At 38.9% G+C, this 25,913-nt stretch overlaps 1 protein-coding gene across 1 annotated transcript in view; it reads left to right on the top strand.

Moving 5' to 3' along the window:
• ARMC8 (armadillo repeat containing 8) overlaps window positions 1–25,913 on the top strand; it is a gene marked incomplete in the record, with an annotated part of 400,143 nt that overhangs the window by 59,009 nt on the left and 315,221 nt on the right. Inside the window, 2 exon segments of the mRNA XM_053698755.1 lie at window positions 14,470–14,612; window positions 14,845–14,942. Coding sequence (XP_053554730.1) covers window positions 14,470–14,612; window positions 14,845–14,942 — 241 coding nt within the window.

Raw genomic sequence — 25,913 nt, forward strand, 5'->3', positions numbered from 1 at the left:
TTAAGGGAGCAGCATATTAAACAAGGCGGCTGGACCTGATTTTCTCCCTGCAGAGTATTACAAGATTTGAATAGATTATATTGTGAAACCATTGAATATGCTATTTAATGACTTGTATATTAAAAGAACTCCTATGTCTAAGAATTTCACTAATTCCCTGATTTAATTAATTTTAAAAAAAAGATAAGGACCCGTAAAAACTCAGCTCATATCGTCCAATATCATTGTTAAATGTAGACTATAAGTTGTTAGCAAGTATTGTAGCAAATAGATTGAAACCTATTTCTTCTGTTATGTGTGATCAGTCCACGGGTCATCATTACTTCTGGGATATAACTCCTCCCCAACAGGAAATGCAAGAGGATTCACCCAGCAGAGCTGCATATAGCTCCTCCCCTCTACGTCAGTCCCAGTCATTCTCTTGCACCCAACGACTAGATAGGATGTGTGAGAGGACTATGGTGATTATACTTAGTTTTTATGACTTCAATCAAAAGTTTGTTATTTTACAATAGCACCGGAGCGTGTTATTACTTCTCTGGCAGAGTTTGAGGAAGAATCTGCCAGAGTTTTTTACTATGATTTTAACCGGAGTTGTTAAGATCATATTGCTGTTCTCGGCCATCTGAGGGAGGTAAAGGCTTCAGATCAGGGGACAGCGGGCAGATGAATCTGCATTGAGGTATGTAGCAGTTTTTATTTTCTGAATGGAATTGATGAGAAAATCCTGCCATACCGTTAAAATGACATGTATGTATACACTTCAGTATTCTGGGGATGGTATTTCACCGGAACTACTCTGTTAAAGGTCACTAATCCTTTTAATAACTATTTATCATGTTAAACGTTTTTGCTGGAATGTAGAATCGTTTACATTGCTGAGGTACTGTGTGAATAAATATTTGGGCATTATTTTCCACTTGGCAGCCTTTTTTGCTTTTATTTGTGACAGTTTCGTTTCTCTTCACTGCTGTGTGGGAGAGGGAGGGGCCGTTTTTGGCGCTCTTTGCTACGCATCAAAAAATTCCAGTCAATTACTTTTATATTTCCTGCATGATCCGGTTCATCTCTGACAGATCTCAGGGGTCTTCAAACTTCTTTGAAGGGAGGTAAATTCTCTCAGCAGAGCTGTGAGAATTCTTATAGTGACTGTGAATAAAAACGTTGCTTTGTATTTTTTATGTCAAATTTAATTATTGTTATTTTACTAATGGGAACAAACCTTTGCTAAAAGTTGTGTTGTTTTAAAGTTTGATGCTATAACTGTTTTTCAGTTCATTATTTCAACTGTCATTTAATCGTTTAGTACCTCTTTGAGGCACAGTACGTTTTTGCTAAAAAAGATTATAACCAAGTTGTAAGTTTTTTTGCTAGTGTGTTAAACATGTCTGACTCAGAGGAAGATATCTGTGTCATTTGTTCCAATGCCAAGGTGGAGCCCAATAGAAATTTATGTACTAACTGTATTGATGCTACTTTAAATAAAAGTCAATCTGTACAATGTGAACAAATTTCACCAAACAGCGAGGGGAGAGTTATGCCGACTAACTCGCCTCACGCGGCAGTACCTGCATCTCCCGCCCGGGAGGTGCGTGATATTATGGCGCCTAGTACATCTGGGCGGCCATTACAGATAACATTACAAGATATGGCTACTGTTATGACTGAAGTTTTGTCTAAATTACCAGAACTAAGAGGCAAGCGTGATCACTCTGGGGTGAGAACAGAGTGCGCTGACAATACTAGGGCCATGTCTGATACTGCGTCACAGCTCGCAGAGCATGAGGACGGAGAGCTTCATTCTGTGGGTGACGGTTCTGATCCAAACAGATTGGATTCAGATATTTCAAATTTTAAATTTAAATTGGAAAACCTCCGTGTATTACTAGGGGAGGTCTTAGCAGCTCTTAATGATTGTAACACTGTTGCAATACCAGAGAAACTGTGTAGGTTGGATAAATACTTTGCGGTACCGGCGAGTACTGACGTTTTTCCTATACCTAAGAGGCTAACTGAAATTGTTACTAAGGAGTGGGATAGACCCGGTGTGCCGTTCTCACCCCCTCCAATATTTAGAAAGATGTTTCCAATAGACGCCACCACTCGGGACTTATGGCAAACGGTCCCTAAGGTGGAGGGAGCAGTTTCTACTTTAGCTAAGCGTACCACTATCCCGGTGGAGGATAGCTGTGCTTTTCAGATCCAATGGATAAAAAATTAGAGGGTTACCTTAAGAAAATGTTTGTTCAACAAGGTTTTATATTGCAACCCCTTGCATGTATCGCGCCGATTACGGCTGCGGCAGCATTTTGGATTGAGTCTCTGGAAGAGAACCTTAGTTCATCTACGCTAGACGACATTACGGACAGGCTTAGAGTCCTTAAACTAGCTAATTCTTTCATTTCGGAGGCCGTAGTACATTTAACCAAACTTACGGCTAAGAACTCAGGATTCGCCATACAGGCACGTAGGGCGCTGTGGCTAAAATCCTGGTCAGCCGATGTTACTTCTAAGTCCAAATTACTTAATATACCTTTCAAGGGGCAGTCTTTATTTGGGCCCGGTTTGAAAGAAATTATCGCTGACATTACAGGAGGTAAGGGCCACGCCCTACCTCAAGACAAAGCCAAAGCTAAGGCTAGACAGTCTAATTTTCGTCCCTTTCGGAATTTCAAAACAGGAGCAGCATCAACCTCCACTGCACCAAAACAGGAGGGAGCTGTTACTCGTTACAGGCAAGGCTGGAAGCCTAACCAGTCCTGGAACAAGAGCAAGCAGGCCAGGAAACCTGCTGCTGCCCCAAAGACAGCATGAATCGAGAGCCCCCGATCCGGGACCGGATCTAGTGGGGGGCAGACTTTCTCTCTTCGCCCAGGCCTGGGCAAGAGATGTTCAGGATCCCTGGGCACTAGAGATCATATCTCAGGGATACCTTCTAGACTTCAAATTATCTCCCCCAAGAGGGAGATTTCATCTATCAAGGTTGTCAACAAACCAGATAAAGAAAGAGGCGTTTCTACGCTGTGTACAAGATCTGTTATTAATGGGAGTGATCCATCCGGTTCCGCGGTCGGAACAAGGACAAGGGTTCTACTCAAACCTGTTTGTGGTTCCCAAAAAAGAGGGAACTTTCAGGCCAATCTTAGATTTAAAGATTCTAAACAAATTCCTAAGAGTTCCATCCTTCAAAATGGAAACTATTCGGACAATCTTACCCATGATCCAAAAGGGTCAGTACATGACCACAGTGGATTTAAAAGATGCTTACCTTCACATACCGATCCACAAAGATCATCACCGGTATCTAAGGTTTGCCTTCTTAGACAGGCACTACCAGTTTGTAGCTCTTCCATTCGGATTGGCTACGGCTCCAAGAATCTTCACAAAGGTTCTGGGTGCCCTTCTGGCGGTACTAAGACCGCGAGGGATTTCGGTAGCTCCGTACCTAGACGACATTCTAATACAAGCTTCAAGTTTTCAGACTGCCAAGTCTCATACAGAGTTAGTTCTGGCATTTCTAAGGTCGCATGGATGGAAAGTGAACGAAAAGAAGAGTTCTCTTTTTCCTCTCACAAGAGTTCCATTCTTGGGGACTCTTATAGATTCTGTAGAAATGAAGATTTACCTGACAGAAGACAGGTTAACAAAGCTTCAAAATGCATGCCGTGTCCTTCATTCCATTCAACACCCGTCAGTAGCTCAATGCATGGAGGTGATCGGCTTAATGGTAGCGGCAATGGACATAGTACCTTTTGCACGCCTACACCTCAGACCGCTGCAATTGTGCATGCTAAGTCAGTGGAATGGGGATTACTCAAATTTGTCCCCTACTCTGAATCTGAATCAAGAGACCAGAAATTCTCTTCTATGGTGGCTTTATCGGCCACACCTGTCCAGGGGGATGCCATTCAGCAGGCCAGACTGGACAATTGTAACAACAGACGCCAGCCTACTAGGTTGGGGCGCTGTCTGGAATTCTCTGAAGGCTCAGGGACTATGGAATCAGGAGGAGAGTCTCCTTCCAATAAACATTCTGGAATTGAGAGCAGTTCTCAATGCCCTTCTGGCTTGGCCCCAATTAACAACTCGGGGGTTCATCAGGTTTCAGTCGGACAACATCACGACGGTAGCTTACATCAACCATCAGGGAGGGACAAGAAGCTCCCTAGCAATGATGGAAGTATCAAAGATAATTCGCTGGGCAGAGTCTCACTCTTGCCACCTGTCAGCAATCCACATCCCGGGAGTGGAGAACTGGGAGGCGGATTTCTTGAGTCGCCAGACTTTTCATCCGGGGGAGTGGGAACTTCATCCGGAGGTCTTTGCCCAAATACTTCGACGTTGGGGCAAACCAGAGATAGATCTCATGGCGTCTCGCCAGAACGCCGAACTTCCTCACTACGGGTCCAGATCCAGGGATCCGGGAGCGGTTCTGATAGATGCTTTGACAGCACCTTGGAACTTCGGGATGGCTTATGTGTTTCCACCCTTCCCGCTGCTTCCTCGATTGATTGCCAAAATCAAACAGGAGAGAGCATCAGTGATTCTAATAGCGCCTGCATGGCCACGCAGGACTTGGTATGCAGATCTAGTGGACATGTCATCCTGTCCGCCTTGGTCTCTACCTCTAAGACAGGACCTTCTGATACAGGGTCCATTCAAACATCAAAATCTAACTTCTCTGAAGCTGACTGCTTGGAAATTGAACGCTTGATTTTATCAAAACGTGGTTTTTCTGAGTCGGTTATTGATACCCTGATACAGGCTAGGAAGCCTGTTACCAGAAGGATTTACCATAAAATATGGCGTAAATACCTATACTGGTGCGAATCCAAAGGTTACTCCTGGAGTAAGGTTAGGATCGCTAGGATATTGTCTTTTCTACAAGAAGGTTTAGAAAAGGGTTTATCAGCTAGTTCATTAAAGGGACAGATTTCAGCTCTGTCCATCTTGTTACACAGGCGTCTGTCAGAAAATCCAGACGTCCAGGCCTTTTGTCAGGCTTTAGCTAGGATCAAGCCTGTGTTTAAAGCTGTTGCTCCACCATGGAGTTTAAACTTAGTTCTTAACGTTTTACAAGGTGTTCCGTTTGAACCCCTTCATTCCATTGATATAAAATTGTTATCTTGGAAAGTTCTGTTTTTAATGGCTATTTCCTCGGCTCGAAGAGTCTCTGAGTTATCAGCCTTACATTGTGATTCTCCTTATCTGATTTTTCACTCAGACAAGGTAGTTCTGCGTACTAAACCTGGGTTCTTACCTAAGGTAGTCACTAACAGGAATATCAATCAAGAGATTGTTGTTCCATCCTTGTGTCCAAATCCTTCTTCAAAGAAGGAACGTCTTCTACACAATCTGGATGTAGTTCGTGCCCTCAAGTTCTACTTGCAGGCAACTAAAGATTTTCGCCAAACTTCTTCCCTGTTTGTCGTTTATTCTGGACAGAGGAGAGGTCAAAAAGCTTCTGCTACCTCTCTCTCTTTTTGGCTTCGTAGCATAATACGTTTAGCCTATGAGACTGCTGGACAGCAGCCTCCTGAAAGAATTACAGCCCACTCCACTAGAGCTGTGGCTTCCACTTGGGCCTTTAAGAATGAGGCCTCTGTTGAACAGATTTGCAAGGCTGCAACTTGGTCTTCGCTTCATACTTTTTCCAAATTTTACAAATTTGACACTTTTGCTTCTTCGGAGGCTATTTTTGGGAGAAAGGTTCTTCAGGCAGTGGTTCCTTCTGTATAATGAGCCTGCCTATCCCTCCCGTCATCCGTGTACTTTTGCTTTGGTATTGGTATCCCAGAAGTAATGATGACCCGTGGACTGATCACACATAACAGAAGAAAACATAATTTATGCTTACCTGATAAATTCCTTTCTTCTGTTGTGTGATCAGTCCACGGCCCGCCCTGTTTTAAGGCAGGTAAATATTTTTTAAATTATACTCCAGTCACCACTTCACCCTTGGTTACTCCTTTCTCGTTGATTCTTGGTCGAATGACTGGGACTGACGTAGAGGGGAGGAGCTATATGCAGCTCTGCTGGGTGAATCCTCTTGCATTTCCTGTTGGGGAGGAGTTATATCCCAGAAGTAATGATGACCCGTGGACTGATCACACAACAGAAGAAAGGAATTTATCAGGTAAGCATAAATTATGTTTTTAAATTGGTTAATTCATAAAGATCAAACAGAGTTCATGGCAGGGAGAACGTCATTCACTAATTTTCTGAAAATATTTTTAACATTAGATTATTATTGGAATAAATGTAAGGAGAATCCAGATCAGGAGATTGATAGAGCAATTTTGGCCGTAGATGCAGAAAAAGCTTTTGACTATGTGCATAGAGATAATTTGAATGATTAATACAGTTTGACCTTAAAGGTGCATTCTTTACTTATATGTCTTTACTATATAACAACCCTCTTTCATCTTTAATAGTAAATGGGGTGGTCTCAGGTTCTTTGAATCTAGACAGAGGGACAAGACAAGGCTGCCCAATCTCTCCGTTGCTTTTTAATTTAGTTATTGAATCTCTAGCTGTTACGCTAAGGAAACAGATGCCTGGCATTATGTTAGGAGATAAGGAGCTGCATCTGGCTTTATATGCAGATGATCTGTTGATATTTATTAGCAGCCTAAAGAAGAATATTGGGAAGTTAGTTAACATCTCAGTTCGTTTTCAGGTTATAAAATTAATATGGAAAAGTCGAAAATTTTGTGGATTAATAAGAATTGGTATTCTCCAGATACCCTGCCTTTTAAGATAAATAAGAATCATATTAAATATTTGGGAATTAATATTGGTATAGGTCCAGAAAAATGGTATGATCTTAACTATAAGCCACTTTTTACTCGGATACAAAGAGATTTGAAGAGTTGGGAATGCCTCCCCTTGTTGTTATATGGTAAAATTAATGTTATAAAAATGATAGTTTTCCCGAAAATATTGTATTTTATGCAAAATGTACCATTGTTCCTTAAAAAATTACATTTAAAATTACTTAATAAGACTATTTTAGGATTCTTATGGGGCACAAAGAAAGCAATTATTGCATTATTTAGATTTTCTCAAAGAAAATAGTGTTTTAGATCTATACTTGCCAAATATTCAAAGATATAATTGGGTATGTTTGTTAAAACTTATTCCAGATTGGTTAACAGAATGTAAGCACTTTGTAGTACAGGAGTATGAATCTAGTATTTTGAAGGGGATTGAAAGAAAAGCACTCATTCATGTTAAATCTACAAAGTTCCCTGAACAGATAAAAAAAATGATTACTTTTAAAAATCCAATTTTGGCCTGGAAAAAGATGTGTTAAGTGTTGGGAATCAAGTATGGCTTTTCATCTTTTCTAACCATTACAGGCAACCCGGAATTTATTGGAGGTATAGAATCTAAAGTTTTCCATAAATGGAAGGAGAAGGGGTTGGATTTAGTAATACAGGTAATAGACTTGACACAGGGCATATTCAAATCAAATTAGGCATTACATTGAATCACTCAAGATAGTATTTCAAGATTTGAACACTGTATGGGAGCCAATAATTAACGGATGCACATTGTTTAGGGCAGGGTTTTATTCTATTTCATTTTGGTATGGGTTAATCATGGAAAGAGAGGGGATTAATATTTTGGATAAACTCACGCTGAAATGGTCAGAAGATTGTAGTTCAACTGTGCAACTCCATATAGTCCATGGCGTGAATCTCATATCAAACTTTTAAATAGAGCATATATTACACCTAGTTGTCTAGCTAGCTGGGGGGGGGGGGAAATGGAAATAAGAATGCTGCATGTCATAGATGTAATTTCCCCGCAGCTAATCTGATGCACTGAATTTGGTACTGCCCCAAGGTAAGGGAACTATGGTTTAAAATGGCATTCTGGTTATCTAAGACGATCGGACAGTATATCTATCTTCAAAAAAGAGATGCTATCTTCTTAATAGAAGGTAAATGGGAGAAGGTTAGTTCTATATTCATTAATATTGTAATTATGTGTGGGAGAAATATAATCTTCTCTTCTTGGAAATCTAAAAAAACCCTGAGTTTCACACAATTATTAAATACTATTAAAGCAAATTTTTTTTTAGAACATTTGGATTATATGTTAAATGTAGAACTAGATATCAATAATATTTTTTGGAAGTGGGGTTGCTATATAAAGACTATGTCTGTAAATGTGCAAAAACAATATATATATATATCCATTTGTTAATACTTTATATGTTCAGAATGCTATGTTAAGGGGGGATCTTATACTGATTTAAGTCGCTTTGCTCTTTCCATTACACCCCTCACCCCCTGTTATATAGTTCAATGGTTGGGAGGAGCATGGATAATAGATATGATCTAATTCGCACAACTTTCTAGGGTATACTACTTTTTAGAGGTGCAAGGTATCCTCCTTTTGTCTATTTGTTTTCAAATTGTATCTTTTTTTTAGGATATCTGATTTTTTCAGGAGAGTCTTTGAGAATAATTGGTTTAAAGTAAGATTAAGGTAATCTTCAACAATTTAAATCAAAGCATCACTGTAGGATATACCTCTGTTGGTTTATAAGGAGGAAAATTTAGAAAAGGGATGGAAGTGACAAATAGTTTAATAAAAAACAAAGAAGAATAAAATCTGGAGTCTATGGAGAAGTATTGATTTGGTGTTGTTGTCTCTAACTAAGAGTAATTAGTTAGGGGGTAAGATATATCTGAGCTGCGTCTCGGAAACTAAAATGGGCTGTGTCCCCCAAACTTTTTTTTTTTTCCCATTATGTTTGTCTTCTTAATGTTTTTGATTGTGTTTTTGTCTGCTTCTTTCTAACCATAAAAAGATTTGAAAAAAAAAACAAATTTCCAGTTTACTTCTATTTTCAGATTGGCTTCATTCTTTTAGTATAATTTGTTGAAGTAGCAGCAATGCACTGATCAAATGGGTGAGCCAATGAAAATATGCATAAATTTGCAGCCACTAATTAGCAGCTAGAACCTAGGTCTTTGCTGCTCCTGAGCTTACCTAGATAAACCTTTCAGCAAAGGATAACAAGAGAAGGAAGCAAATTAAATAATATAAGTAAACTGGAAAGTTGTTTAAAATTGCATGCACTTTCAAAATCATGAAAGAACATTTTTGGGTTTCATGTCCCTTTAAAGTGATTATAAACTTGAGCATAGTCGCTCAAGTCATAGGAAAGAATTTAGAAAATGAATGAGACTTTCATTCATGAAATGTGTAGGATATACTTATCTTCTGATATTTTCACCTTTTAATGCCAGAACGGTTAGCGCCGTTTCTCCGTCCGCCATATTCGTCAATTGATTGACAGATGACTCATCTGCAATCCACTAAACAATGATTTGTGGATTACAGATAAGTCATCTGTCAATCAGTTAACGGATATGGCGGGTGGAGGAACAGCGCTTACCATTCTGGCATTACAAGCTGAAAATAGTAGAAAATAAGTATATCCTACACATTGCATGAATAAAAGTCTCATTAATTTTTTTAATTCTTTTCTATGACTTGAGCGACTATGCTCAAGTTTACAATCACTTTAAGGAGTTAATAAAAATCTACAGTTAATTACTTACATACATAATTCTTATTTCTCTTGTAAGATGTATCGAGTCCACGGATTCATTCATACTTGTGGGATATTCTCCTTCCCTACAGGAAGTGGCAGAGAGAGCACCCACAGCAGAGCTGTCTATATAGCTCCTCCCTTAGCTCCACCCCCCAATCATTCTCTCTGCCTGCTTAACTGCTAGGAAGGGCAAAGTGAGTGTGGTGACAAAAATGTTAGTTTATATTTTCTCAAGCAAAAGTTTGTTATTTTAAATGGTACCGGTGTGTACTATTTACTCTCTGGCAGAAAAGGGATGAAGATTTCTGCAAGGAGGATGATGATCTTAGCATTTTGTAACTAAGATCCACTGCTGTTCTTACAAGGGCTGAAGAGTACAGGAAAACTTCAGTTGGGGGAACAGTTTGCAGGCTAAACTGCATTAAGGTATGTTCAGTCTATTTTTTTCTATCTAGACAGACTGTGTTATTTCTAGAAAAGGCTGGCAATATCCCCATGAGGGAAGGGTAAGCTGTATTCAGTAAAAGAGGAATCCAAGCTTGCATAAAGGGCTCATAGTTACTGGTAACACTAATAGGAAAAAACGTTTTGGTTTAGTTACAAATAAAATGTTTTTTGAGGGACTTTAAGGGTTATTAACCCACATGGCTAGTTTAAGAAACACTCTGTGGTGTTTTTTAGGCCCCATAACTTCGAGTGAGGTGGGAGGGGCCTATTTTCCGTTGCACAGTTTATTTACCTCAGAAGCATCCAGCTACTTCTCTAGAGATTCCTGCTGTATTTGAGGGCTGTAAAGAGGTTTTTTTCCCCACAAATCGTTCCTAAAGGGCAGGTAGGCACCACAGCAGAGCTGTGGCAAGGTGTTAACCCCTTCTTAGAATGTGTCCCACTTGCACTGATATGTCTATAAATTATAAAGAGCATATTTTAGCACTTAAAAATATTGCAATATATGATTCTCAGTTAGAAGGAAATGAGGGTTTAGCATCTAGCTCTCCCCAAGTGTCACAACCAGTAACGCCTGCACAAGTGACGCCAAGTACCTCTAGTGCGTCAAATTCATTTACTTTACAAGACATGGCCACAGTTATGAATAAAACCCTCACAGAGGTTTTCTCTAAACTGCCTGGTTTACAAGGAAAGCGTGTAAGCTCTGGGTTAAGAACAAATGCTGAACCGTCTGACGCTTTAATAGCCGTATCCGATATACCCTCACAATGTTCTGAAGTAGGGGTAAGGGATTTGTTATCTGAGGGAGAGATTTCTGATTTAGGAAAGACGCTCCCTCAGACAGATTCTGATTTGACGGCCTTTAAATTTAGGCTTGAACACCTCCGCTTATTGCTCAAGGAGGTATTAGCGACTCTAGATGATTGTGACCCTATAGTGGTCCCAGAGGAATTGTGTAAAATGGACAGATACTTAGAGGTTCCTGTTTACACTGACTATTGTTACTAAGGAGTGGGATAGACTAGGTATTCCGTTTGCTCCCCCTCCTGTTTTTAAGAAAATGTTTCCCATATCTGACACCATACAGGACTCGTGGCAGACTGTTCCTAAGGTGGAGGGAGCTATTTCTACTATTGCTAAGCGTACAACTATACCTATCGAAGACAGTTGTGCTTTCAAAGATCCTATGGATAAAAAATTAGAGGGTCTCCTAAAGAAAATTTTTGTTCATCAAGGTTTTCTTCTCCAACCTATTGCATGCATTGTCACTTTAACTACTGCAGCGGCTTTCTGGTTTGAGGCTCTAGAAGAGGCTCTCCAGGTGGAGACTCCATTAGAGGAGGCAGGACCTTCTAATCCAAGGTCCGTTCAAGCATCCAAATCTAATTTCTCTGCGTCTGACTGCTTGGAGATTGAACACCTGATTCTATCAAAGTGTGGTTTCTCTGAGTCGGTCATTGATACCCTGATTCAGGCTAGAAAGCTTGTCACCAGGAAAATCTATCATAAGATTTGGCGCAAATATCTTTGTTGGTGTGAATCCAAGGGTTACTCATGGAGTAAGATTAGGATTCCTAGAATTTTGTCTTTTCTCCAAGAAGGATTGGAGAAGGGATTATCAGCTAGTTCCTTAAAGGGACAAATATCTGCTTTGTCTATTCTTTTACACAAACGTCTGGCAGATGTCCCAGACGTTCAAGCGTTTAGTCAGGCCTTGGTCATGATCAAGCCTGTATTTAAACCTGTTGCTCCGCCATGGAGCCTAAACTTGGTTCTTAAAGTTCTTCAAGGGGTTCCGTTTGAACTTATGCATTCCATGGATATTAAGCTTCTATCTTGGAAAGTTTTGTTTTTAGTAGCTATCTCTTCGGCACAAAGAGTTTCTGAGTTATCTGCTTTACAGTGTGACTCACCTTATCTTATTTTCCATGCAGATAAGGTGGTTTTACGTACCAAACCTGGATTCCTTCCTAAGGTTGTTTCTAATAGGAATATCAATCAGGAAATTGTTGTTCCTTCGCTGTGTCCTAATCCTTCTTCAAAGAAGGAACGTCTGTTACACAATCTTGATGTGGTTCGTGCTTTAAAGTTCTACTTACAAGCAACCAAAGATTTCCGTCAAACGTCTTCATTGTTTGTTGTCTATTCTGGTAAGCGGAGAGGTCAAAAGGCTATCGCTACCTCTCTTTCTTTTTGGCTGCAAAGCATCATCCGTATGGCTTATGAGACTGCTGGCCAGCAGCCTCCTGAAAGAATTGCTGCTCATTCTACAAGAGCAGTGGCTTCCACATGGGCTTTTAAAAATGAGGCTTCTGTTGAACAGATTTGTAAGGCGGCGACTTGGTCTTCGCTTCATACTTTTTCCAAATTTTCCAAATTCGATTCTTTTACTTCTTCGGAGGCTATTTTTGGGAGAAAGGTTCTACAATCAGTTGTGCCTTCCGTTTAAGGAACCTGTCTTGTCCCTCCCTTCATCCGTGTCATAAAGCTTTGGTATTGGTATCCCACAAGTATGGATGAATCCGTGGACTCGATACATCTTACAAGAGAAAACAGAATTTATGCTTACCTGATAAATTTCTTTCTCTTGTGATGTATCGAGTCCACCGCCCGCCCTGTCGATTTAAGACAGGTAGTATATTTTTATATAAAAAACTTCAGTCACCACTGCACCCTATAGTTTCTCCTTTTTCTTCCTAGCCTTCGGTTGAATGACTGGGGGGTGGAGCTAAGGGTGGAGCTATATAGACAGCTCTTCTGTGGGTGCTCTCTCTGCCACTTCCTGTAGGGAAGGAGAATATCCCACAAGTATGGATGAATCCGTGGACTCGATAGATCACAAGAGAAAGAAATTTATCAGGTAAGCATAAATTCTGTTTTTTCTAGTAACAGAGGAGTTTAAATCTGCTACAGGAATCTAGAGCTTTAGTTTAGTTTATACTTTTTTTTTTTTTTAAATATAAAATTCTTTGAAAATTTCCCAGTCCCTCTAAAGAGGCTCACCTATGTATCCCAATGATCTCACTCACTTGCCCATATATATCGCTAAAAAGGATAGGAAAGTCAAAATGAAACTTGCATGATTCAGATAGCACACAGCACAGGTAATTTTAAAGGGACATTAAACACTAAGCAAATGCTAGATAGAATAATGAATTCAAAGAAAAGATTAGTCTGAGAATAACATGTAGATGTATTTTTAAAGTTTCATTAGCTGTTTAAATAGTGACAAAATAAGTGTAAAGTTTTAATGTCTATAAAACAATGGGAGCTACCGTGTTGTAACTTAGGTTATCTTCTCTGTGTGGCCAATTAAAGACAGTTATAAATAGGTCACTAGGTCAATATGTCACTAGAGTGTGCAGCCAATGGCTGTGTGGAATATAACAGTGTTCTGCACTTCCATTTCTAACAGGAACTGAAAAGCTCACAATTTCAGAATGGAATTAAAGGAAAATGGGGACAAAATAAATAATTAAAATATATTGCAGACTTTTTATTTACGATTTATCATTTTTATATTATCATCTCAAAGTGTTTAATGTCCCTTTAAGACTCTTTTAAATTCACTTCTATTTTTACCTTGTTTTCTTGGTATGCTTTGTTTAAAAAGAATATGTACATATCCTACACTACTGGAAGCTAGCTGGTGGTTGATGGCTACACACATTGCTATTGGCTAACTAGATGTATTCAGCGAGCTACCAGTAGTTCATTGCTACTCCTCCTATAAAGGATAGCAAGAGAATGAATCTAATTTGGTAATAGAGGTAAATTGGAACGTTGTTTAAATAATATACTCTATCTGAATCATGAAAGAAAATGTTTGGGTTTTATGTTTAAAGTGATAGTAAATCCTAGCATTTGTGAAACGCTAGGATTTACCAGTGCAGCAAATAAAGGGGACTTTCATGCGGAAAGTTCCTTTATTTGTCTGAAGTGTTTGCTGTGCTGAGTGCCTCAGGCAGCCCACGGCAGAAGGCTATTTTGCTGTGAAGTGAACTTAGCCAATAATGTGCTAGCTATCCGGCATGGCGCCAGTTGGCGTGCACGACTATTTTCTAAGAGGTGGAAACATTACCTCACAGCAAAATAGCGTTCTGCCGTGGGCTGCCTGAGGAGCTATGCGCGTCGAACACTCCAGACAAATAAAGGCACTTTCAGCATGGAGTCCCCTGTATTTGTTCCATTGGTAAATCATAGAGTTTCACAAACACTAGGATCTACTGTCACTTTAAGCACATCATGTTAACAGTCACTGTACTTTTAGGAACACACAACTGAGCCCCTCCGAGCAGCCCTCTAATGGAGTACACTTTAATGTCAGCAATATGCTACATATGAGCGTGTTTAATATAAAATAGTTAAGTTAAGTGCTTTCTAATGGTGGATGTTTTCTGCATGTGGGACCTTTCACATTCTAATGCATATTTCTTTCTCTGCAGGCTGTTGTATTTACTTCAGCAAGAGACCTCGAGTTCTGATCTAAGAACTGAATGTGCTGTGGTTCTGGGTAGCTTGTCCATGGGCACAGAAAACAATGTGAAATCACTGCTAGACTGCCACATCATCCCAGCCTTGTTGCAAGGTAGCTCAATGTAAAACCACACACTTGTTGCCAGTAACTTGCCAAATAACAAATAAAAACTATAAGCAGTTAATCAGTGTAAGGGCTTTAGTCTAATGCCAGCTTATTACATACAAATCAGTCTATACACCAACGCATTTCGTCTAGATAAACACCAGATCTACTCGCCTACACAGTATTGTCAATTTTGGCTTACATTTCTTCTAATAGAGACCCTTCTTTGCACTTCTAGGGTTGCTTTCAGCAGACCTTCGATTTATTGAAGCATGCTTGCGATGTCTACGTACAATCTTTACAAGTCCAGTTACTCCAGTGGAACTTTTATATACCGTAAGATCTTCACTCCCTCAGTACTTAGTATTGTGTTTTAAGGAATAATGTTACCTATATAAAATCATTGTCAAAATGTAGACTTGTAAAGAAAGACATGGTAGAACATATTTTGTCTTAAATTTACAAAACAGAAATCCCTTTAAAAGGACATTTAAAAAAAATAATTCTGCATAGTATACAGTAGTTATTTAGTTCTGTTTTGCTGAGTTGTCTAAAATAATAAATGCTTTTAGATTAATTTTAAACTGTTTGGTTTATTTTATCATGCGGTCAGTTAGAAACAAATTTAAATTTATTTTAGTTTATCAATCACTGTGTCTAACATTGAGGGTAATAATTCAGAATCCTGCAGGATCTACTCCAGCCTAGGAATTAAATAACAGGAAAAGCCAGCAAAATAAATGTGCATTGAAACGATTTTGTTATTACTCATAAACATTTTATTAATGCCTGGTTCGCAAAGACTTTGAGAGTTGATGTATTTCTTGCCTTTAAAAAAAATAAATAAATAAAAAAATAATAATAATAAAATGATGTAACTTAAATGGTATTCCCTGTAAAATTCAGGTAGCCCTCTACTCACACCATTCTTCAAACATTACACATAGATTCTTACTTATTCCCTTGCTTTTGTAAAGGAACATTAAACTGCTGGGTTCAACTACTTTAGCTTGGTTACTACTGAGAATATTGTTGTTTTTCCTCTTGAGTCTGCAGCTTTCTTCAAAGCCGTTCTCTTTTAACCCTTTATAAAAGCTGGTTAGTGAAACTGCATCTTCACACTGGGCACAGCCATCTTGAAGTTTAAGTATTCATGCACAATGTCAGAAACAGTTTGCATTCACAGATCTGTGATATTGTTGTAAAAGAATGGCTTTAAAGAGAGCTGCAGGTACAGAGGGATAAACACAATCACGGTGAGTAGTAACTATGCTACTGTAGCTATATCCAGGTTAATGTCCCTTTAAATAAGTATGGTCAGATATACACTTTTTATTTATAAGACACTTTTGTTGTCTTGCTGTAGAATGACATACTAGCCAAGTTTTAAACCTTTTTTAACTATATTAAAATCTCAAAAAAGTGTACTGTCCCTTTTAATTTTAAGTTACACAATACTTAGTGATGGTAAACTCTCCCCCTTATAAAAACAGATCCAGAATGTTAGTGATATTTCAGATGGAGGTTTATTAATTTGTTGTAATGAAGTTGCGCTGTAGCTATGGCGCTGATTGGAGAACAATTCAAACCGATAGCTCACATAATAATTTACTTTTCAAGTGGACAGTGGAGTGCAGGGTATTTAAATTTTATATCTGTATGAAAAAGTAAGATATAGCACATCTTCATTACAACTGATAAATGAAACTCCATCTAAAATATTAATAGCATTTTGGATCTATATTTATAAAGGGGAGAGTTTACCAGCACTTTTTTGTTAAATATAAAATAAAGAATTTAAATAAGTGTTTGTTGCTGTCCATCAGTAAAGCTGTGGAAGCTGTTCTCATCAGCCAGTTTATGCATTTCCTTTATAGGTTCAAAATCAGAATATACAAGTTGTCATATCAATTATTTGTATATTATGTTGATTCACTTTATAGCATCAGCAAAAAAAACTTGTGAAAAACATAATTTATGTAAGAACTTAACTGATAAATTAATTTCTTTCATATTGGCAAGAGTCCATGAGCTAGTGACGTATGGGATATACAATCCTACCAGGAGGGGCAAAGTTTCCCAAACCTCAAAATGCCTATAAATACACCCCTCACCACACCCACAATTCAGTTTAACGAATAGCCAAGTAGTGGGGTGATAAAGAAAGGAGTAAAAAGCATCAACAAAGAAATTTGGAAATAATTGTGCTTTATACAAAAAAATCATAACCACCATAAAAAGGGTGGGCCTCATGGACTCTTGTCAATATGAAAGAAATGTATTTATCAGGTAAATTCTTACATAAATTAGGTTTTCTTTCATGTAATTGGCAAGAGTCCATGAGCTAGTGACGTATGGGATATCAATACCCAAGATGTGGAACTCCACTCAAGAGTCACTAGAGGGGGAGGGATAAAAATAAACAGCCATTTTCCGTTGAAAAAATAATCCACAACCCAAAATATAAGTTATTCTCATAATGAAAAGAAAAACTTAAAACATCAGTAGAAGAATCAAACTGGAACAGCTGCCTGTAGAACTTTTCTACCAAAAACTGCTTCTGAAGAAGCAAATACATCAAAATGGTAGAATGCAAAGAGGACCAAGTTGCCGCTTTGCAAATCTGATCAACTGAAGCTTCATTCTTAAAAGCCCACGAAGTGGAGACTGATCTAGTAGAATGAGCTGTAATTCTCTGAGGCGGGGCCTGACCCGACTCCAAATAAGCTTGATGAATCAAAAGCTTTAACCAAGAAGCCAAGGAAATAGCAGAGGCCTTCTGACCTTTCCTAGGACCAGAAAATATAACAAATAGACTAGAAGTCTTCCTGAAATCTTTAGTAGCTTTAACATAATATTTCAAAGCTCTCACCACATCCAAATAATTTTTAGGATTAGGACACAAGGAAGGAACAACAATTTCTCTACTAATGTTGTTAGAATTCACAACCTTAGGTAAAAATTTAAATGAAGTCCGCAAAACCACCTTATCCTGATGTAAAATCAGAAAAGGAGATTTACAAGAAAGAGCAGATAGCTCAGAAACTCTTCTAGCAGAAGAGATGGCCAAAAGGAACAACACTTTCAAAGAAAGTAGTTTAATGTCCAAAGAGTGCATAGGCTCAAATGGAGGAGCCTGTAACGCCTTCAAAACCAAATTAAGACTCCGAGGAGGAGAAATTGATTTAATGACAGGCTTAATACGAACTAAAGCCTGAACAAAACAGTGAATATCAGGAAGATTAGCAATCTTTCTGTGAAATAAAACAGAAAGAGCAGAGATTTGTCCCTTCAAGGAACTTGCAGACAAAGCCCTATCCAAAACCATCCTGAAGAAACTGTAAAATTCTAGGAATTCTAAAAGAACGCCAAGAGCATTTATGAGAAGAACACCATGAAATGTAAGTCTTCCAAACTCGATAATAAATCTTTCTAGAAATAGATTTACGAGCTTGTAACATAATATTAATCACTGAGTCAGAGAAACTTCTGACTTAGCACTAAGCGTTCAATTTCCATACCTTCAAATTTAATGATTTGAGATCCTGATGGAAAAATGGACCTTGAGACAGTAGGTCCAGTCTTAACGGAAGTGACCAAGGTTGGCAACTGGACATCCGAAAAAGATCTGCATACCAAAACCTGTGGGGCCATGCTGGAGCCACCAGCAACACAAACGATTGTTCCATGATGATTTTGGAGATCACTCTTGGAAGAAGAACTAGATGCGGGAAAATATAAGCAGGTTGATAACACCAAGGAAGTGTCAGCGCATCCACTGCTTCTGCCTGAAAATCCCTGGACCTGGACAGGTATCTGGGAAGTTTCTTGTTTAGATGAGAGGCCATCAGATCTATCTCTGGAAGACCCCACATCTGAACAATCTGAGAAAACATATCTGGATGTAGGGACCACTCCCCCAGATGTAAAGTCTGACGGCTGAGATAATCCGCCTCCCAATTGTCTACACCTGGGATATGAACCGCAGAAATTAGACAGGAGCTGGATTCCGCCCAAGCAAGTATCCGAGATACTACTTTCATAGCTTGGGGACTGCGAGTCCTGCCCTGATGATTGACATATGCCACTGTTGTGATATTGTTTGTCTGAAAACAGATGAACGGTTCTCTCTTCAACAGAGGCCAAAACTGAAGAGCTCTGAATATTGCACGGAGTTCTAAAATATTGATTGGTAATCTCACCTCTTGAGATTTCCAAACCCCTTGTTCTATCAGAGATCCCCAGACAGCTCCCCAACCTGAAAGACTTGCATCTGTTGTGATCACAGTCCAGGTTGGCCGAACAAAAGAGGCCCCTTGAACTAAACGCTGGTGATTTAACCACCACGTCAGAGAGTGTGGAACATTGGGATTTAAGGATATTAATTGTGATATCTTTGTATAATCCCGGCACCATTGATTCAGCATACAAAGCTGGAGAGGTTGCATGTGAAAACGAGCAAAGGGAATCGCGTCCGATGCTGCAATCATGAGACCTAAAACTTTCATGCACATAGCCACTGAAAGGAATGACTGAGACTGAAGGTGCCGACAGGCTGCAACCAATTTTAAACGTCTCTTGTCTGTTAGAGTCAGAGTCATGGTCACTGAATCTATCTGGAAACCTAAAAGGTAACCCTTGTCTTAGGAATCAAGGAACTTTTTGGTAAATTGATCCTCCAATCATGTTTTCGAAGAAACAACACTAGTTGATTTGTGTGAGATTCTGCAGAACGAAAAGACTGAGCTAGTACCAAGATATCGTCCAAATAAGGAAACACCGCAATACCCAGTTCTCTGATTGAAAAGATTCTTGGAGTTGTTGCTAGGCCAAATGGAAGAGCAACAAATTGGTAATGCTTGTCTAGAAAAGAGAATCTCAGGAACTGATAATGTTCTGGATGAATCAGAATATGAAGGTATGCATCCTGCAAGTCTATTGTGGACATAGTGGTTATAAAATTATAATACTTTTGGTTATTAGCCTCAATAATACTGACTTCCTGTTTATAGCATACTCTGCCCTTCCCCCACCCATACTCAATTCCTAATGTGGACATATAATGTCCTTGCTGAACAAAAGGCAGAATAGTCCTTATAGTCACCATCTTGAAAGTTGGTACTCTTACATAACGATTCAAAATTTTCAGATTCAGAACTGGTCTGAATGAATTTTCTTTCTTTGGGACAATGAATAGATTTGAATAAAACCCCAGACCTTGTTCCTGAAAAGGAACTGGCATGATTACCCCTGAAACCTCCAGGTCTGAAACACACTTCAGGAAAGCCTGAGCTTTTACTGGATTAACTGGGATGCGTGAGAGAAAAAAATCTTCTCATGGGAGGTCTTACTCTGAATCCTATTCGGTACCCCTTGAGAGACAATGCTATTAATCCATTGATTTTGGACAGAATTTATCCAAACATCCTTGAAAAACCTTAATCTGTCCCCTACCAGCTGTGCTGGAATGAGGGCCGCACCTTCATGCGGACTTAGGGGGCTGACTTTGGTTTCTTAAAAGGCTTGGATTTATTCCAATTTGAGGAAGGCTTCCAGTTGGAAACAGATTCCTTGGGGGAAGGATTAGGTTTTTGTTCCTTATTTTGACGAAAGGAACGAAAACGATTAGAAGCCCTAGATTTACCGTAAGGTTTTTTATCCTGAGGGAAAAAAACTCCCTTTCCCCCAGTAACAGTTTAAATAATAGAATCCAACTGAGAACCAACTAAGAACCAAATAAATTATTACCTTAGAAAGAAAGAGATAGTAATCTAGACTTAGATGTCATATCAGTATTCCAAGATTTAAGCCACAAAGCTCTTCTAGCTAAAATAGATAAAGACAAAAATAGCATCACAAATAAAATGATTAGCATGTTGCGAACAATGCTAGATTAGTCAGAATCCAATTCTTGTTGCGCTAAATTCTCCAACCAAAAAGTTGATGCAGCTGCAACATCAGCCAAGGAAATTGCAGGCCTAAGAAGATGACCTGAATATAAATAGGCTTTCCTTAGATAAGGTTCAAGTTTCCTATCTAAAGGATCCTTAAAGGAAGTACTATCTTCCATAGGAATAGTGGTACGTTTAGCAAGAGTAGAAATAGCCCCATCAACTTTGTTGATCTTTTCACAAAACTCTATTGAAATAGCTGGTAAAGGATACAATTTTTTAAACCTTGAAGGATTTAAAGGAGTACCTGGCTTATTACATTCCTTAGAAATCATATCAGAAATAGCATCAGGAATAGGGAAGACCTCTGGAGTAACCACAGAAGGTTTAATAACAGAATTTAAATGTTTACTAGTTTTAATATCAAGAGGACTAACTTCCTCAATATCCAAAGTAATTAGCACTTCTTTTAACAAAGAACGAATATACTCTATTTTAAATAAATAAGTAGATTTGTCAGTGTCAAAATCTGAGGAAGGATCTTCTGAATCAGATAGATCCTCATCAGAGGAGGATAATTCATTATGTTGTCGGTCATTTGAAATTTCATCAACTTTATGAGAAGTTTTAAAAGACCTTTTACGATTATTAGAAGGCAGAAATGCAGACAAAGCCTTCTGAATAGAATAAAGTAACAAATTCTTTAAAATTCATAGGTATATCATGTACATTAGAAGTTGAAGGAACTGCAACTGGCAATGTACTATTACTGATGGACACATTGTCTGCATGTAAAAGTTTATCATGACAACTAATACAAATGACATTCGGGGATATAATCTCCACAATTTTACAACAAATGCACTTAGCTTTGGTAGAACCGATGTCAGGCAGCAAAGTTCCAACAGATACTTCTGAGACAGGATCAGATTGAGACATCTTGCAAAATGTAAAAGAAGAAACAATATATAAAGCAAAATTATCAATTTCCTTATATGACAGTTTCAGGAATGGGAAAAAATGCAAATAGCATAGCCCTCTGACAAAGAAAAAGGCAAGAGGCAAATAGCATATCCGGAAATGACACACTCGTGTCACTGACGCACCCTGTGTGAAGAACTCGGCGTCAACTATGACGCCGGAAATGATGAACTTGCGTCAACGGACGTGCCTTTTGCGCCAAAAAATTCTTGCGCCAAGAATGACGCAATAAAGTGTAGCATTTGGCGCACCCGTGAGCCTAATCCAGCCCACAATTTGAAAATGTAGTCAATTGAAAAAAGACTAAATTTCTTAAAATTTACTTTCCCCAAAACTTTATATTAATGCATAAAGTCATAAACCAGAGCTGAGGTGTCTTAAGTAATAAAAACATACTTACCGAACTTTATATTAATGCATAAAGTCCCAAACCATAGCTGAGGTGTCTTAAGTAATAAAAACATACTTACCGAAAGACACCCATCCACATATAGCAGATAGTCAAACCAGTACTGAAACAGTTATCAGTAGAGGTAATGGTACATGAGAGTATATTGTCGATCTGAAAAGGGAGGTATGAGATGAATCTCTACGACCAATAACAGAGAACCTATGAAATAGATCTCCCTTGAGGAAAACCATTGCATTCAATAGGTGATACTCCCTTCACATCCCTCTGACATTCGCTGTACTCTGAGAGGAATCGGGCTTCAAAATGCTAAGAAGCGCATGTCAATGTAGAAATCTTAGCACAAACTTACTTCACCATCTCCATAGGAGGCAAAGTTTGTAAAACTGAATTGTGTGTGTGGTGAGGGGTGTATTTATAGGCATTTTGAGGTTTGGGAAACTTTGCCCCTCCTGGTAGGATTTTATATCCCATACATAACTAGCTCATGGACTCTTGCCAATTACATGAAAGAAACAGCCTTTTCCCAAGTAGGGTTGTACAGTACTAGAAAATATACACTCCTGTAAGATATATATAGTGACTCTAACAATCAGGCAAGTGGGCTTATCCCCATGCAGACATGTTTCGTGCGCCCGGTGCTTCAGCAGTGAACAAGTGCGCCTGGCGCACGAAACATGTCTGCATGGGGATCAGCCCACTTGCCTGATTGTTAGTCACTGCTGGCTCATTTATAGGACATCCTGGTTTTGTCCTTTTTTATCATTGTGGAATAAAGTTTGTTTTATTTTTATAGCCGGTTGCCTGGAACATTATTCTTTCTTCTACTTTGTTGCTCACAGTATCTTTAGAGCAATTATCTTATATTTCAGAGCGCTAGTTTACTTTTTTGTATTCTGTCTCTATTTGGGGCTTGTGTGGCAGACACGCCTGAATTTGCAGCCTATCTATTGGATACCCACAGGGGGTGTGTCCCCCACCCACTCTCCATTGTGCCGGGTCTCCGCTTCAACACCGGACCTTCGGGAGGAGCGCAGAAAAACAGTGAAAAAAAAATAAAAAATTTCTTGGTTATGATTGCAAAGCTTTTTATATATATATATATATATATATATATATATATATATATATATATATATATATATATATATATATATAAAAATAAATAAGACACTGCTGCTCACATTATTCATTTTTATACCTACATCACATTAATAAAGGCTGTGAATATTACGATGGTAAATTAAACTTCAAGGTCAGTACTGTACAAATAGACACGTTTTTCAGACCATCTCAGGTGCTACTGTCTGACTGATCTACCAATCTCTACATAAAGAGAAAGACAGACCTTAAAGGGACAGTCTACACCACAATTTTTATTGTTTTAAAAGATAGATAATCCCTTTATTACCCATTTCCCAGTTTTGCATAACCAACTCAGTTATAATAATATACTTTTAACCTATGTGATTATCTTGTATCTAAGCCTCTGCAAACTGCCCCTTTTTTCAGTTCTTTTGACAGACTTGCAGTCTAGTCAATCAGTGCCTGCTCCCAGATTACTTCACGTGCATGAGCACAGTGTTATCTATAAGAAATATGTGAACTAACACCCTCTAGTGGTGAAAAACTGTTAAAATGCAATCTGAAAGAGGTGGGCTTCAAGGTCTAAGAAATTAGCATATGAACCTCCTAGGTTAAGCTTTCAACTAAGAATTCCAAGAGAACAAAGCAAAATTGGTGATAAAAGTAAATTGGAAAATTGTTTAAAATTACATGCTCTATCTGAATCATGAAAGTTTATTTCTCTTGTTAAGTGTACCAGTCCATGGATCATCCATTACTTGTGGGATATTCTCCTTCCCAACAGCAAGTTGCAAGAGGATCACCCACAGCAGAGCTGCTATATAGCTCCTCCCCTCACTGCCATATCCAGTCATTCTCTTGCAACTCTCAACTAAGATGGAGGTCGTAAGAGGACTGTGGTGTTTTATACTTAGTTTATTTCTTCAATCAAAAATTTGTTATTTTTAAATGGTACCGGAGTGTACTGTTTATCTCAGGCAGTATTTAGAAGAAGAATCTGCCTGCGTTTTCTATGATCTTAGCAGAAGTAACTAAGATCCTTTGCTGTTCTCACATTCTGAGGAGTGAGGTAACTTCAGAGGGGAAATAGCGTGCAGGTTTTCCTGCGATAAGGTATGTGCAGTTAAAATATTTTTCTAGGGATGGAATTTGCTAGAAAATGCTGCTGATACCGAAGTAATGTAAGTAAAGCCTTAAATGCAGTGATAGCGACTGGTATCAGGCTTATTAATAGAGATACATACTCTTATAAAAGTGTATTTTAAAACGTTTGCTGGCATGTTTAATCGTTTTTTACATATGTTTGCTGATAAAACTTATTGGGGCCTAGTTTTTTCCACATGGCTGCCTTGAATTTTGCCTAGAAACAGTTCCCTGAGGCTTCCCACTGTTGTAATATGAGTGGGAGGGGCCTATTTTAGCGCTTTTTTGCGCAGCAAAAATTAGACACAGACTTCCAGCTTCTTCCTGCATGCTCCAGGACTTCTCTGAAGGGCTCAAAAGGCTTCAAAAGGCGTATTGAGGGAGGTAAAAAGCCACAGTAGAGCTGTGGCAGTTGTTGTGACTGTTTAAAAAACGTTTTTGTCATTTGTTATTCCGTTTTTGGTATTAAGGGGTTAATCATCCATTTGCAAGTGGGTGCAATGCTCTGCTAACTTATTACATACACTGTAAAAATTTCGTTAGTGTAACTGCATTTTTTCACTGTTATTTCAAAATTTGGGAAAATTTGTGTTTCTTAAAGGCGCAGTAACGTTTTTTATATTGCTTGTAAACTTGTTTTAAAGTGTTTTCCAAGCTTGCTAGTCTCATTGCTAGTCTGTTTAAACATGTCTGACACAGAGGAACCTACTTGTTCATTATGTTTGAAAGCCATGGTGGAGCCCCATAGGAGAATGTGTACTAAATGTATTGATTTCACCTTAAACAGTAAATATCAGTCTTTATCTATAAAATAATTATCACCAGAGGGTTCTGTCGAGGGGGAAGTTATGCCGACTAACTCTCCCCACGTGTCAGACCCTTCGCCTCCCGCTCAGGTGACGCACGCTAATATGGCGCCAATTACATCAGGGACGCCCATAGCGATTACCTTGCAGGACATGGCTGCAATCATGAATAATACCCTGTCAGAGGTATTATCTAGATTGCCTGAATTAAGAGGCAAGCGCGATAGCTCTGGGGTTAGGAGAGATCCAGAGCGTGCAAATGCTGTTAGAGCCATGTCTGATACTGCGTCACAGTATGCAGAACATGAGGACGGAGAGCTTCAGTCTGTGGGTGACATCTCTGACTCGGGGAAACCTGATTCAGAGATTTCTAATTTTAAATTTAAGCTTGAGAACCTCTGTGTATTGCTTGGGGAGGTATTAGCTGCTCTGAATGACTGTAACACAGTTGCCATTCCAGAGAAATTGTGTAGGCTGGATAGATACTATGCGGTGCCGGTGTGTACTGACGTTTTTCCTATACCTAAAAGGCTTACAGAAATTATTAGCAAGGAGTGGGATAGACCCGGTGTGCCCTTTTCCCCACCTCCTATATTTAGAAAAATGTTTCCAATAGACGCCACTACACGGGACTTATGGCAGACGGTCCCTAAGGTGGAGGGAGCAGTTTCTACTTTAGCAAAGCGTTCCACTATCCCGGTTGAGGACAGTTGTGCTTTTTCAGATCCAATGGATAAAAAATTGGAGGGTTACCTTAAGAAAATGTTTATTCAACAAGGTTTTATTTTACAGCCCCTTGCATGCATTGCGCCTGTCACGGCTGCGGCGGCATTCTGGTTTGAGGCCCTGGAAGAGGCCATCCAGACAGCTCCATTGAATGAAATTATTGACAAGCTTAGAACGCTTAAGCTAGCTAACTCATTTGTTTCTGATGCCATTGTTCATTTGACTAAACTAACGGCTAAGAATTCTGGATTCGCCATCCAGGCGC

Source organism: Bombina bombina, chromosome 1, assembly GCF_027579735.1.
Source record: "Bombina bombina isolate aBomBom1 chromosome 1, aBomBom1.pri, whole genome shotgun sequence".
Classification (NCBI taxonomy): Eukaryota; Metazoa; Chordata; class Amphibia; order Anura; family Bombinatoridae; genus Bombina; species Bombina bombina.